The sequence below is a fragment of the Camelus ferus genome, chromosome 32 (assembly GCF_009834535.1).
Source record: "Camelus ferus isolate YT-003-E chromosome 32, BCGSAC_Cfer_1.0, whole genome shotgun sequence".
Lineage (NCBI taxonomy): Eukaryota > Metazoa > Chordata > Mammalia > Artiodactyla > Camelidae > Camelus > Camelus ferus.
The window spans coordinates 20,429,807-20,443,106 of NC_045727.1; the positions used below are offsets into that span (position 1 = coordinate 20,429,807).

A 13,300-nucleotide genomic window follows, 5' to 3' on the forward strand; every position below is an offset into this window, starting at 1 on the left:
ATGCCTCACATGCAATGGAAAACAATGTGTTTTCTGCTGTTGGCTGTTCTAGACGTGTCCACTAGGTCTAGTTTGCCGATGATATTATTCAACCCTTCCATAGCCTTGCTGAGTTTGGTCTCTAAGTCATGTTACCAAGAAATAAATGCTGAAGTGTCCACCTAAATTGGTAGACTGTATTTCTCCTTTCAGCTCTGTCTTTGCATGACCTTGAGGCTTTGCTGTTATGTGCATGCCCATTTAAGGCTGTCTTTGGTGAAACACTGCTTTTACCATTATTCACATTCCTGATCATTTTCTCGTTTTTTTGTTTGTTTAACATTTTTTATTGAGTTAGTCATTTTACAATGTTCTGATCATTTTCTTTCCTCTGATTATACATTTACTTCTAGAAAAGGGAACATATGTTCTAATGTCAGCTCTCAGGCTGGGAGATAGGGTGGGGCCGAATCAATCTGATCTGTATTTCAGCTGTCTGAGCTTTGTCGCAACTTCTGATTGATTTAGCACAAAACTGCCTTCAGACATTTGGAGGGCAGGATGTCTTCCTCAGCAGGGCCTGGGATCTGAGCACGAAGGAACTGTAGGGATGTGCTTGTGCTCAAGGCCAAACCGCAAGCTCTCGGAGCCGTGTGAAACATCTCCTTGCCTTACAGCCTGTAAGGTTTTGGTTTTTGTTGTTTTTTTTTTTTTTTTTTGAGATTTTAAACATTTTTTTTATTGAGTTACAGTCATTTTACAATGTTGTATCAAATTCCAGTGTAGAGCACAATTTTTCAGTTATACATGAACATACATATATTGTCACATTTTTTTCGCTGTGAGCTACCACAAGATCTTGTGTATATTTCCCTGTGCTATAAAGTATAATCTTGTTTATCTATTCTACATTTTGAAATCCCAGTCTGTCCCTTCCCACCCCCCGCCCCCTTGGCAACCACAAGTTTGTATTCTCTGTCTATGAGTTACAGCCTGTAGTTTAAATATCTGCCTGTAGTTTATGTTGGTTTTTCTAAATGAAAATCATATCTACAAAAAAATAGGACTTTTGTTTCTGTCCCAACCCCCAATTCCTTACAACTTTTTGTTATCACACATTGGCCAGAACTGCCATTACAATGCTCAATAAAAGTCATAAGCATTCTTTAGTTTTCTTAATTTCATGGTATGTATCTGTTTTACCACTAACAAGAAGTTTGACCATTTTTTAAACATACCCCCTACAAAGTTAAAGGAGTTACTTTCTATTTCTAACTTAATAATACTTAAAATCATCCATGGGTATTACAGTCCATCAAATGATTTACCTACACATAGTGAGACACTCATATGGCTTACTTCTGGTATAGTGGTTAATTTTACATAAAGAATTTCTAATTCAATCTTCCAAACATCCTAATATGTCTCAACTAGGATCAGATTACACTTCACACGACAGAACCAAATCTCCTCCCAATCAAAACAAACAATGCCTTGAACAAGATCGCTCGTGTCTCTTTTGTGTAAGAAGGTGCCCAGATTTGGTCGTCTGGGGCTGACACAGCCACACCATTATCACCAGAGAGCCCAGACACTCTTATTTCTCTACTCAACTCTAGCAGATGGCTTCCATCCTCAAGAAGAATTCTAAGATGGTTTTACAATGGCTACTGAGTCTCCAAACGTCTGATGTGTTGCATGTTAAAAAGAGGAAAGATGAAAGGACACTGGTAGAGCTCTCCCTAGCTGTATGTTTTCCTTCTGAAGAACATTCCCATTATACCCTCTCAGCAACTTCTATTTCCATTTCGTTGCTCAGAGTTTATAGCGTGATCACACTCAGCTACAACAAAGATGGAGAAATGTAGCTTTTTAGCTGGGCACACAGACATCACAAAAATTGCAGCGATCCTGTTAGTCATGAAGAAACACTTGGTTCACTACTAGTGGCCTGCTACACATCATGACTTTAAAAAATAAAAACTCTACATTATTAGATACATTTTTGTGGTAAGTCCATTTAGGATTTTTAAATATATGTTCACAAATGACTTCATCATTTTTTTCCAAAATGTCTTATTTTCTGTGAAATACTGTAAAATGTTAGAATTAGCTTTCCTGAAAATTATCTACTCCTACTGAAAATCGCTGGAACCTCCTTCTCTCTGGGGCTGGGGCAGAGTTAGAGGAACAAGGTAGATTTTCAAGCCAGAGACTGTTTTTAACTTTTCTATTTTGTTTACTGGCTACAGACCTATTCATTTCTGCTAAGTTTCATTTATCTGGTAACTTTTCCATTTCATTTAAGATCAGACCCAATGCAGCATTATCCATTCACACAGTATCTGACTTACACCTTCAACATTATGCTAACATCTCTGGCTTCTAGTGGGCAAGGCTGCAGGTGGGTCTGCATCACACAATACAGCAAGCTTTAAACTAACTGGCTCTGGGAAGAGGAAACACAGTATGTGTTCATTCTTTCTTTAATATGTGTATGTATCTTCCTTGGGATAGCAATACCTGGGCAACATACACAGTATTTTCCAGGTTTAACTGTAGCAAGTATCTGAAACTCTTTGCTTATGCAAGACTCTTCTTCCCTTCTGTGAATCAACGTTCTCCACCCCCGGTGTCTTGACTCTGGATCCTGCATTATGAGCTAAGCACACAAGGATTAGGCATTCAGAAAATCATTAAGTACATCCTTCAAGAAAGAAAGTTTCTATGGGTAAGAAACGGGATTCCCTGCTGAAGTAAAGAGCACAAAGCAGTGGGTGTTTCAGAAATACCTGCAGTTTTGAATCCTCGTATTCCTCCAAGGTAGCCCTGACCCACTTTCCAGGGTCCCAGCTCTTTCCAGACTACTGCTCATGCACATAAGGTAACTGGTGTGGTTGTGAAAAAACACCGACTCTCTACATAAGCAATCAGCAGAATGATTTCCCACCACCCTGAGTCTACAGCTACAGGTGCACATTGTAGGAGCACCACTCAATGTACTGAGAGGACACCAGGTACGTCAAAGTGAAAGAGAGGTGAACCAGGATTAAAAAGTGACAGTGACGGAAGCTACTCTGGGTAATCTACATAGAAGGAATTAACTGAGAACTGCAGCAAGATGCCACCAGAGAACAAAAGCTACATTTGCTGTTCTGTACTGAGGGAGTCCATTAAAAACGTAAATCCTGGAGCATCTCAGCCAGCTCTGGGCCATGTGAGTGAGGATCCCATCATGACTGCACACGCTGTGGACTCTCCTGATGAAAACCATGGTGTTCTCACCAGCAACAAAAGAACAGATTCCAGCACACAGCCACATAAAGCAGGCACTATACTGATTATGTAACTGAAGAGGTAGTTGCCAGGCCCACTTACAAAGGGCACAAAGTAACAGAAAAGTCTGGAAGTGCTGAGATGCATTTTCACTGCCATATTGTTATAGTAACAGGTTGTATTTCTTAATAAGAATGCTGCTGTCCAGAGCAGAAATACCTGAGAAGCAGTACTTTTATCTAGCTAATTTCTCTATCAAATGTGGTGTTCACAAGCAAAATGCCAAACTACACAAAACATATTCTACAGTACAGAGAGGAAAAGAACACCTACATATCCCCGTAGGTCTTACGATGTAGTCCTTACTGTTACCCTGATTATTACATTTATTTACACACTTTCAAAAATCTTTGTGTTCTATTATGAACATGCCTATCACTGATACTTGAATATTTTCTCCAATCTTTTCCTAAAAGTTTGGAACCTCTGGAACATAATTTCCCTTACTTGTAAAGGAATGAATCAAAGTAATAGTGATATAACCTTCCTGCTGAGAATTTACCCCACTTGAAACATTCATATATATATGCAGACATACATAGTATGAATTATACTCTATTCTGCTACAAGTTTATCACTTCTAGATGAAGAATTTCCCTAACTTACAGCATGGTTTCTCCAAGGCATGAGATTCTGATACCTGAAATTCAATGGTTTTATATTTTTCTCATTAAAATCCTACTGGTTAATAGATTATGAATTTCAAAAGATTGTATTCCATATTCATCTCCATTATGGAATTTCCCCTTTGTAAATGCTAGCATACTAAAAAATTACTTTCTGACATTCACTTCATTCGTATTTTTCTTCACCTGCATAAGATTAAAGGTATGACTTCCTCCTGATAACTTTCACAGGGTTCACAGATTTCACAGGGTTCCTGTGACACGTACTGATGTTTTCTGAGTGCATAAGAAACAGCTTTCTGTGAATGTTCTTCCACGTGCTGTAAACACACGAGGCTTCTCTTCAGGATGGGTTTTCCGGTGTACGGAGATGATTCCATTTACAGAGTTTCTCTTCTATAGGAATTTTCTGGAATTTCCTGAGAAATGGTTTCTTACACTTAACTCACCAACATATTTCTCATCTGCATGAATTCTCTGATGCATGATGAGCTGTGATTTCCAACAAAAGGCTTTGCCACAGGCAGTGCACTTACAGGGTTTCTCTCCCGTGTGAGTCCTCTGGTGTGCACTGAGAATTGACTTCTGAGAGAAGGCTTTCCCACAGTCACTGCATCCATACGGTTTCTCCCCTGAATGAGTCCTCTGATGCACAATGAGCTGAGATTTCCTAATGAAGGCTTTTTCACACTCATTGCATTCATAGGGCTTCTCTCTTGTGTGCATCCTCTGATGTACAATGAGCCGTAATTTTCCATTGAAGGATTTCTCACACTGACTGCACTTATAAGGGTTTTCCCCTTCATGCGTTCGCTCATGTACAATGAGTAGTGACTTCCAAATGAAGGCTTTCCCACATCTGTGACATTCATATGGTTTCTCCCCTGAATGAGTTCTCATGTGTATAATGAGGTAGGACTTGCTGCTAAAGGCTTTCCCACATTCGCTGCACCCATAAGGTTTTTCCCCAGCATGAGTTCTCTGATGAGAGATGAGCTGATCTTTTCTATTAAACGTCTTCCCACATTCACCACATTCATAAGGGTTTTCTCCTGTGTGAATTCTCTGATGCACAATAAGTTGTGAATTGAAACTGAAGGATTTCCCACATTCACGGCATTCGTGCGGCTTCTCTCCTGTGTGAGTCCTCATGTGTATAATGAGGTAGGACTTACTCCTGAAAGCCTTCCCACATTCACTGCACCCATACGGTTTCACTCCCGTGTGACTTCTCTGATGTACAATGAGTTGTGACTTCAAACTGAAGGCTTTCCCACACTGATTACATCCATAAGGTTTTACCCCAGTGTGTGCCCCCTGGTGTACAATGAGCTGTGACTTGAAGGTAAAAGCTTTCCCACATTCATCACAACCATACGGTTTCTCTCCTGTGTGAGTTCTCTGATGTACAATAAGGTTAGACTTTGTATTGAAGGCTTTCCCACATTCACTGCATTCAAAGGGTTTTTCTCCTGTATGAGTTCTCTGATGTATCATGAGCTGTGACTTCAAACCAAAAGTTTTCCCACAGTCACTGCATTCATAGGGCTTCTCCCCTGCATGAGTTCTCTGGTGTGAAATGAGCTGGTATTTCCGACTGAAGGCTTTCCCACAGTCACGGCACTCATAGGGAGTCTCCCCTGTGTGAGTTCTCTGATGTATGATGAGTTGTGAACCGAAACTGAAGGCTCTCCCACATTCACTGCATTCATGGAGTTTCTCTCCTGTGTGAGTCCTCACGTGTATAATGAGGTAGGACTTGCTCCTGAAAGCTTTCCCACATTCACTGCATACGTAAGGTTTCACTCCCGTGTGACTTCTCTGATGTACAATGAGCTGTGACCTCAAACTGAAGGCTTTTCCACACTGATTACATCCATAGGGTTTTACCCCAGTGTGTGCCCCCTGGTGTACAATGAGCTGTGACTTGAAGGTAAAGGTTTTCCCACACTCACCACAACCATAGGGCTTCTCCCCCGAGTGGGTTCTCTGATGCACCATAAGATTAGACTTTGTATTAAAGGCTTTCTGACATTCACTGCATTCATAGGGTTTCTCTCCTGTATGGGTTCTCTGATGTATCATGAGCTGTGACTTCAAACCAAAAGCCTTCCCACATTCATTACAGCCATAGGGTTTCTGTCCTGAATGCGTTCTCCGGTGTGAAATGAGCTGGTCTTTCCTACCAAAGACTTTTCCACATTCACAGCATTCACAGGGATTCTCCCCGGTGTGAATTCTCTGATGTATGATGAGTTGTGAACTGAAACGGAAAGTTTTCCCACATTCACTGCACTCATGAAGTGTCTCTCCTGAGTGAGTTCTCTGCTGCACAACGAGGCAGGCCTTGCTGCTGAAGTCTTTCCCACATCCATTACGTCTGCAGAGGTTTTCTTCTGCAGGAGTTCGCTGATCCACCACAAGGCATGACTTGCTGCTGAAGGCCTCCCTACAGGAACTGCATTCAAAGGGCTTTCCTGCCACGTGCATTTGTTGGCATATGAGCTGTGACTCTCTTTTGACAGTTTTTCCAGATTCACTATTTTCACAGTATTTTTTTCCAATAACAGCTTGCTCATGTTTAGAATGGGATAATGATTCCCTAAGATCATGAAACCCATTGGGATATTTTCCAGCATAATTACTACTAAAATCTATATATTTCAAACTCTTTCCATGTGTAACACATTTATGAAGTTCTTGTCTTGAAGAAACATAATTTGTACTATGAAGAGATAGTCTTCCAAACGCAGTACACTGGTAGCTTTCTGCTCTGCTTCCCAGCTTGCCGTGACTTTCCTGATGCCATTCCACATGATCATCAATTTCCTGGACTTCATCTAGAGAGGAAAATACTCAAATGTCATAAATAGTAACATGATCCTAGTATAGCACAGAGTGACCTTAAAAACGCCATGTCGTGAGGTTTTCCTTTTAGTTTCATGTATCAGTTCTGAATAGAAATAAAATCTAAAGTGTAAGTATACCCAAACTCTTATGCTCTGGGTAAAATAAAATGAAACATGAAAATAGGCATAAGGAACTGACAATAAATACAGACGGTCTTCAAAGAAGGAAAGAACATACAATGGAGGAAAGATAGTCTCTTCAGTGACTGGTGATGGGAAAGCTGGGCAGGTGAACATGAATCGGCGAAGCCAGGACACTCCCGCACACCACACACACAAATACACTCAAAGTGGCTTAAAGACTGCAACATAAGACAAGACACTGTAAGCCTCCCGAAGAAAACACAGGCAAAACATTTTCTGACATATATCTTAACAATGTTCTCCTAGGGCAGTCTACCCAGGCAATAGAAAAAAAGCAAAAATAAACTGGGACTTAATTAAACTTATAAGCTTTTCCACTACAAAGAAAACCATAAACAAAATTCAAAGACAGCCTATGGCAAGGGAGAAAATATTTGCAAATGATGAGACTGACAAGGGCTTCATTTCCACAATATACAAACAGCTTATACAACTTAATAACAAAAAAACAAACAACCCAATTCCAAAATGGGCAGAAGACCAAAAGAAGCATTTCTCCATGAAGACATACTAATGGCCAAAAGACACATGGAAAAATGCTCAATATTGCTAACTATCAGAGAATTGCAAATCAAAACTACAATGAGGTATCACCTCACGTAGGTCAGAATGGCCATCATTAAAAAGTCCATAAACTACAAATGCTGGAGAGGGTGTGGAGAAAATGGAACCCTCCTACACTGCTGCTGGGAATGCAGTTTGCTGCAGCCACTATGGAAAACAGTATGGAGACTCCTTAAGAAACTAAAAACAGACTTACCATATGATCCAGCAACCCCACTCCTGAGCATATATCAGGAGGGAACTCTAATTCGAAAAGATACATGCATCCAAATGTTCACAGCAGCACTATTTACCATAACCAACATATGAAAGCAACTTAAATGTCCATCAACAGACGACTGGATAAAGAAGATGTGGTTTATTTATATAACGGAATACTACTCAGCCATAAAAAAGAATAAAATAATGCCAACTGCAAGAACATAAATGGACCTGGAGACCATCATTCTAAATGAAGGAAGCCAAAAAGAGAAAGAAAAATACCATATGATATCACTTATATTTGGAATCTAAAATATGATACAAATGACCTTATTTACAAAACAGAATTAGACTCAAAGACACAGAAAACTTATGGTTACCAGAGGGAAAGGGAGGGTGAAGGGATATAATGGGAGTTTGAGATATACAGGTACTAACTACTATATATAAAATAGATAAACAAGGTCCTGCTGTATATAGCACAGGGAACTGTATTCAATATCTTCTAGTAACCTATAATGAAAAAGAATATGAAAACAAATTATGTGTATGTATGACTGAAACATTATGCTGTACATGAGAAATTGACACAATACTGTAAACTGACTACACTTCAATTTTTAAAAAGTAAAAAAACAAAAATAAAAAGTAAAATTTTGCATAATGCCTTCCTTAGAAGGCACAAGGAAAAATGAGCAAAATATAAAGAGGTGGGCGGGGATCTCTGTGCATCATTTTCATTGAACAAACAGTGGTTGAATACCTATTCCGTGCCAAACACGCTCAGCCCAGGAGAAGCAGCAGAAACGCTGCAGACTAGTCACAGGCCTCTTGGGAGCAGTTACACTGATGCCCAAGCAGATGGAAACAGACTCCCAAGGAGCATCGCTGTGATGACGGTGACTGACAACAAGCAGTGGCTAGTCAAGGGTCCAGAAAAAAAAAAAAAACCTCACAGAATGGATCAAAATTTGGAATGGCATCTGAATTCTCATTAGCATCTCAAGAGGAGAGAAAACAGAGCATTCAGGAGTTAAGTATAAACATTTTCAGAGCACAGGTCTCAAAATTTATATCAAATGCACCCTTTCACAGGCAGCTATTGTGAAAACAAACCAAGAAAAAAGATGACACAATGAAAATAGACAATAAAATCTGAAAGGAGATTCCAGGGTAATAATTGTACAGCCATGTCTTGAGAAAAATTAGGTTTCACTGGAGCAAGTCAAACGACACAGGAGTGTTGTCACCAGGAGGGTGAAATGGACAGAATCACCAATTGAGCTGAATACACCAAAAGAGTATTCAGATATATGAAGAAGAATCTGTTGTTAAACTAATTATAAAAACATTAATGAGAACAGAGGAAGGTGGGCAGGCAAATAAAACAACTCAAGGAAAAAATGATTTATGAACAAAAACTAACCATCGTGCACTTGCATGATTCACCCGTGAACAGAAATTACAGTCGTAAAGACGTAAAAACTGAAGACTGATCTAACCACAAGTATGAAACAACCTGATTAGGACGATGAGGGTCTGGGACCAGGCAGCGTGTGTATCCTGGGGAGTCTGAGGAAGGAGCATGAGAGAGAATTAAATCTCTACCCTTCCTACTGAGTAACTAGAGGAGAGAGTGAAGGTGCAGTAGCAGAAGCTGGTTATTCAGAAAGCATGGAGGTAAATGTCAGAAGAAAGAGCTAAGAGAGATGAAAACGGTTTTTCTCTGGGGGAATGAAAAACAGAGGGGGCAAGGTGGACAGAATGCTGTTTAAACATCGACGCAAAGGTAACAGTGGACAGGGAACCAGACACAGGACTACGCCCTCAGGCACAGTGACAAATATTTGGAGGCTGACTACAGAGAATGCGGAGAGTCGGCCCAGATGTCCCAAAGGAACCTGCTGACCAAGGAATGGACAGAAAAGGGTATTCAGAGAATACAGCAGCAGTCAGGTTTGAAGACAGCACATCACAGGATCTTAACACCACACTCCAAGTTTCACTACGTCCTAAACCTGAACGCTCATTCATTTTGCACACAAGCTCCAAACTGTATTTTCCCAAACACTGATTCCCAACTGGGGCAGTACCCGCCTTGGATGCACTGAGCAATGAACATGAGCCTGTTCGACTATGACAATGGCTTCAGAGGGAGTATAACTGTCTATCACATGGTCTTAAAGTCAGAACTATTTCCAGAAGAAGAACACAGGCCAGTGAGTAATTAATCTGTGCCCTCGAGTCAGACCTGCTCAAATGTTTGCCTGTCAGTGTTGTCCCTGAAGACCTGCAAAGTTCAATAACTGCAGAAAATGAGATCACTGCTGGTATCTCAAGGAGCAGCACAACAAACTAAGAAACAAGGAAGGAACAGCAGAGCCAGAGAGCAGGAGGCAGGAGTTCATAAGGTTACAGACGATTCAAACATGATTCAGGCCTGTGTTAAACATTATTACTGGCCATGGCTCACCTTGAGTTTAGCCACAGGAGACAGCGGAAAAGGAAATTAAGCTCAGAGAGCAGAACCAAGGGCTCACTAGGCCACAGTCTGCCCAACCAGGGGCCCCACGCACTGCAAACCAGAGACTTCTCTGTGGTGCCCACTGCTGCTGCTCTCCCAGAACAGGGTTCCTGTTGTACCCACCCCACACCTCTCTCTGCTGCTCCATCTGTCTGGTTGGTCGTACGTGGATCACTTACCTTTAGTTAGCGATCCCCAGACCACAGAGAACCACCACCAGGTCTGATTACCAATGGTGACCCTAGACTTGCACTAACACAGGACAAGAATGAGAATAGGGGTGACAGAATGTTTTCGAAGATGGGTGGATGGAAGGAAGGGTGCGACTGGATGCGACATGGCTAAGGAGGCAGATGGAGGAGGGCAGTGCCGCCTACCCAGCAGCTCTCCTGCCCCTTCCTGGGCTGGCTGAGCCTGGGCTTTGCTTCCCACCGCCATCCATGCACTTCAGGAGGGCACATGGGGACCCATCTCCACACCTGCCCCCTCGAAGGTGAAGCATGTTTCTCCTGAGCTAACAGGGATGCTTCCACTTCCCTTGCCAGAGTCTCCTTTAGACAAGTGTGTGTGATCACAACACGGCCTAATGAACACAGGGAGTCTGCCGGGGCTTCCTGAAACAGATTTTACTGCCTGATAAACAGGGTCATGTGGGAAGACACAGTCTTTCTTACTCCACTGGCCACTGGTATAGCGGCAGGTGTTGGCTGGAACTGTAACAGCCATCTGATGACCATGAGGGAGGAAATCTGAGGAAAATACTGACGTACTTAGATGACAAGGCAGAGAGAGACCTTTGGGGATTTAGTTACCCCTAAAAGATGCCCCACTTCAGGACGCTCTGCGATGTATGGTAATAAATCACTTTTGCTTAAATAGGCTGACTTATATTAATTAAAAAAAAATTGCACCTGCAACAATCCTAATGATACAAGATTAACTGCTGATTTACTCGCTCATGCTCATGACAGAACACACAGGTGCAGAGGGAAACATCTGACAGTAACACCAAAGTGAACTAGGAGTGTAAGAGTAAAAGGGATAAATCTGGCTAACAAGTAGAACAATCAAGAAATGAAATAATACTGACCTCGTCTTGGGTGAGAATGGAGAAGATGGAGGCCTTAAAAGACTTCTTTTTAAAGGACCAAAACAGTAACATATTACGGTAAGACTAGTGAAGAGAGGTGTGTACAAAGGAGATTTAAGCTGACACCCCAGTGCCAGGAGAAAAGCCAGGAGCACAGAGGAACCAGCCATCAGAAAGATGAGAGGACGTTCCCATATAGTGATGGGGCAGTGGGAGAGACATTCCAATTCCACTTTCTGAAAGTGAGATAAGGGGGTGGCACATGCAGAAAAGATGCCCTGGGCACTGACTGAATCCAGTACCAAAGGGCAGATGAAAGAGGGACGGGGCTGTCAGTCACCAACTGAGAAAAAAAGAGCTTAAACCTTCAGAATGGAAGTCTTTTGAACTTACAACATACAAGGAAACTGGAGAATATAAGAAAAGACCCCTCTGGACTCAGAGGGGAGAGCAAGAGGGGCCAGTAAACCATGAGGAGGGTGAGCCCTTTGTGATGCAGTGTGAGAGGGGCTCAGTGGGGTGACCTGAGTAACAGGGCAGGGAGCAGCTCAGGCAGGAGAGCATGGTGGCAAGGTGGTCAGCAAGGAGACACGGAAGGGGTGGTATCTCCTAATCAGTAGGTTCCAAGAAGAAGGAAACTGGAACTGTGGTTGTTGAATATAAACGTAAGACATTTTTTTAAAAAAATAGGAATGAGAAGGGGTGTGAAAGTCATACCGAGGGCCGTAAACAAGGAACGCTTGCTTCAATGCATAATGAAATGAGTCTATTACCATGGGAACGTAAGAAGGAAGCTGAGACGGCCAGAGAGGGGAGTAACGAAGACAGGATAGTTAAAACGAGACAGAAGTACAAACCCGAAGGGAGCGTCACGTCAGAACTCAGCCCAGGTCTGGGCACGGAGGAAAAGCACTCCGTGTCCTGCTCACTCACCTGCATGGCCCTGGCTTGGGATTTGCATCATCCACAGCTCTTCTTGCTCCAACTGGAAAATGGCACTGGGTTTGGTGTGCTGGTGCCCTGTGAGTGGAAAATCACACACAACCTGGCCAAGATTGCCCAGGATCCAGGAATTCTCAAGAATGGGGAGACTCGGTTCAGAGGCAGCACCGTGAAGCTGCCCTTGGGCACTCTGGCTCAGTAAACACCATTCAGCCAGCATAATGTGATGCCAAAGGGAGAGCAAGAAAACCTGGTCTCTAAATACAAGCACAGAAACACCAAACATTTTACAGAAGTCCCCTGGCTCTCAGCAACCAAGAAGGGGACGCTGGAGATTCCATACCCTCTTTCCAGGGAGGCAGCACTCACCCAGGGACGCCAGGTTGTTATAGTTCTCCAACATCACACTCCTGTACAGGTGCTTCTGAGCTGGGTCCAGCAGCCGCCACTCCTCCCAGGTAAAGTCCACAAACACGTCCATGAATGACAGTGGTCCCTGGAACAGCATATTCCCGTCCAATGTCAAATTATTTTACTCAGTTCTCATAAACAAAAGGCTGCCAAGGGTGGCCATTCTTTACATGTTGTTTTGTGAGAAAAGCAAAAATTTATTGAAAGCATTCCATCTATATGCATTAAATCAGTTAACCTTTCGTTAAACAAATGCAAATACCATGTGCCAGGTATTCAATTAGGTGCAGGTGATATAAAAATGGATGCAAGGCAGTCATGCCTGCAAGAGTTGTTCAGCATGGCAGAGGAAAGCAAACTTAAATACATAAAAATGCAACAGGGAGTAAAGAAGCTCAGATAAAAGAACCTGCAGAGAACATGGGCAGAACAGAGGAACGGGCAGCGCTGCCGAGAAGTGTCAACTGAGTTGAGGACGGGGCCGGGAGGAGCTGCCATGGAAGAGAAGACTTGTGAAAACTTGGCGGAATAAAAAAAGGCAATGGCTGTAAGTAGCCGCCACTTTGTGGAGCAA

At 42.3% G+C, this 13,300-nt stretch overlaps 1 protein-coding gene across 8 annotated transcripts in view; it reads right to left on the bottom strand.

Annotated features, from left to right (window-relative positions):
• Positions 1-13,300, bottom strand: part of ZNF268 (zinc finger protein 268) — a 32,562-nt gene that overhangs the window by 5,845 nt on the left and 13,417 nt on the right. For 3 of the 8 annotated variants that reach the window (XM_032472141.1, XM_032472138.1, XM_032472139.1), the window contains 3 exons: positions 12,685-12,811; positions 12,307-12,393; positions 851-6,781 (listed from right to left, as the gene is read on the bottom strand). In XM_032472141.1, the coding sequence (XP_032328032.1) occupies positions 4,338-6,781; positions 12,307-12,393; positions 12,685-12,796 (2,643 nt within the window). In that variant the 5' untranslated portion in view covers positions 12,797-12,811 and the 3' untranslated portion in view covers positions 851-4,337. Of the gene's footprint in view, positions 1-850; positions 6,782-8,228; positions 8,273-9,151; positions 9,332-12,306; positions 12,394-12,684; positions 12,812-13,300 lie in introns of those variants that run through there. The other 5 variants (XR_004316765.1, XM_032472143.1, XM_032472144.1 and 2 more) reach the window with 4 other exon arrangements.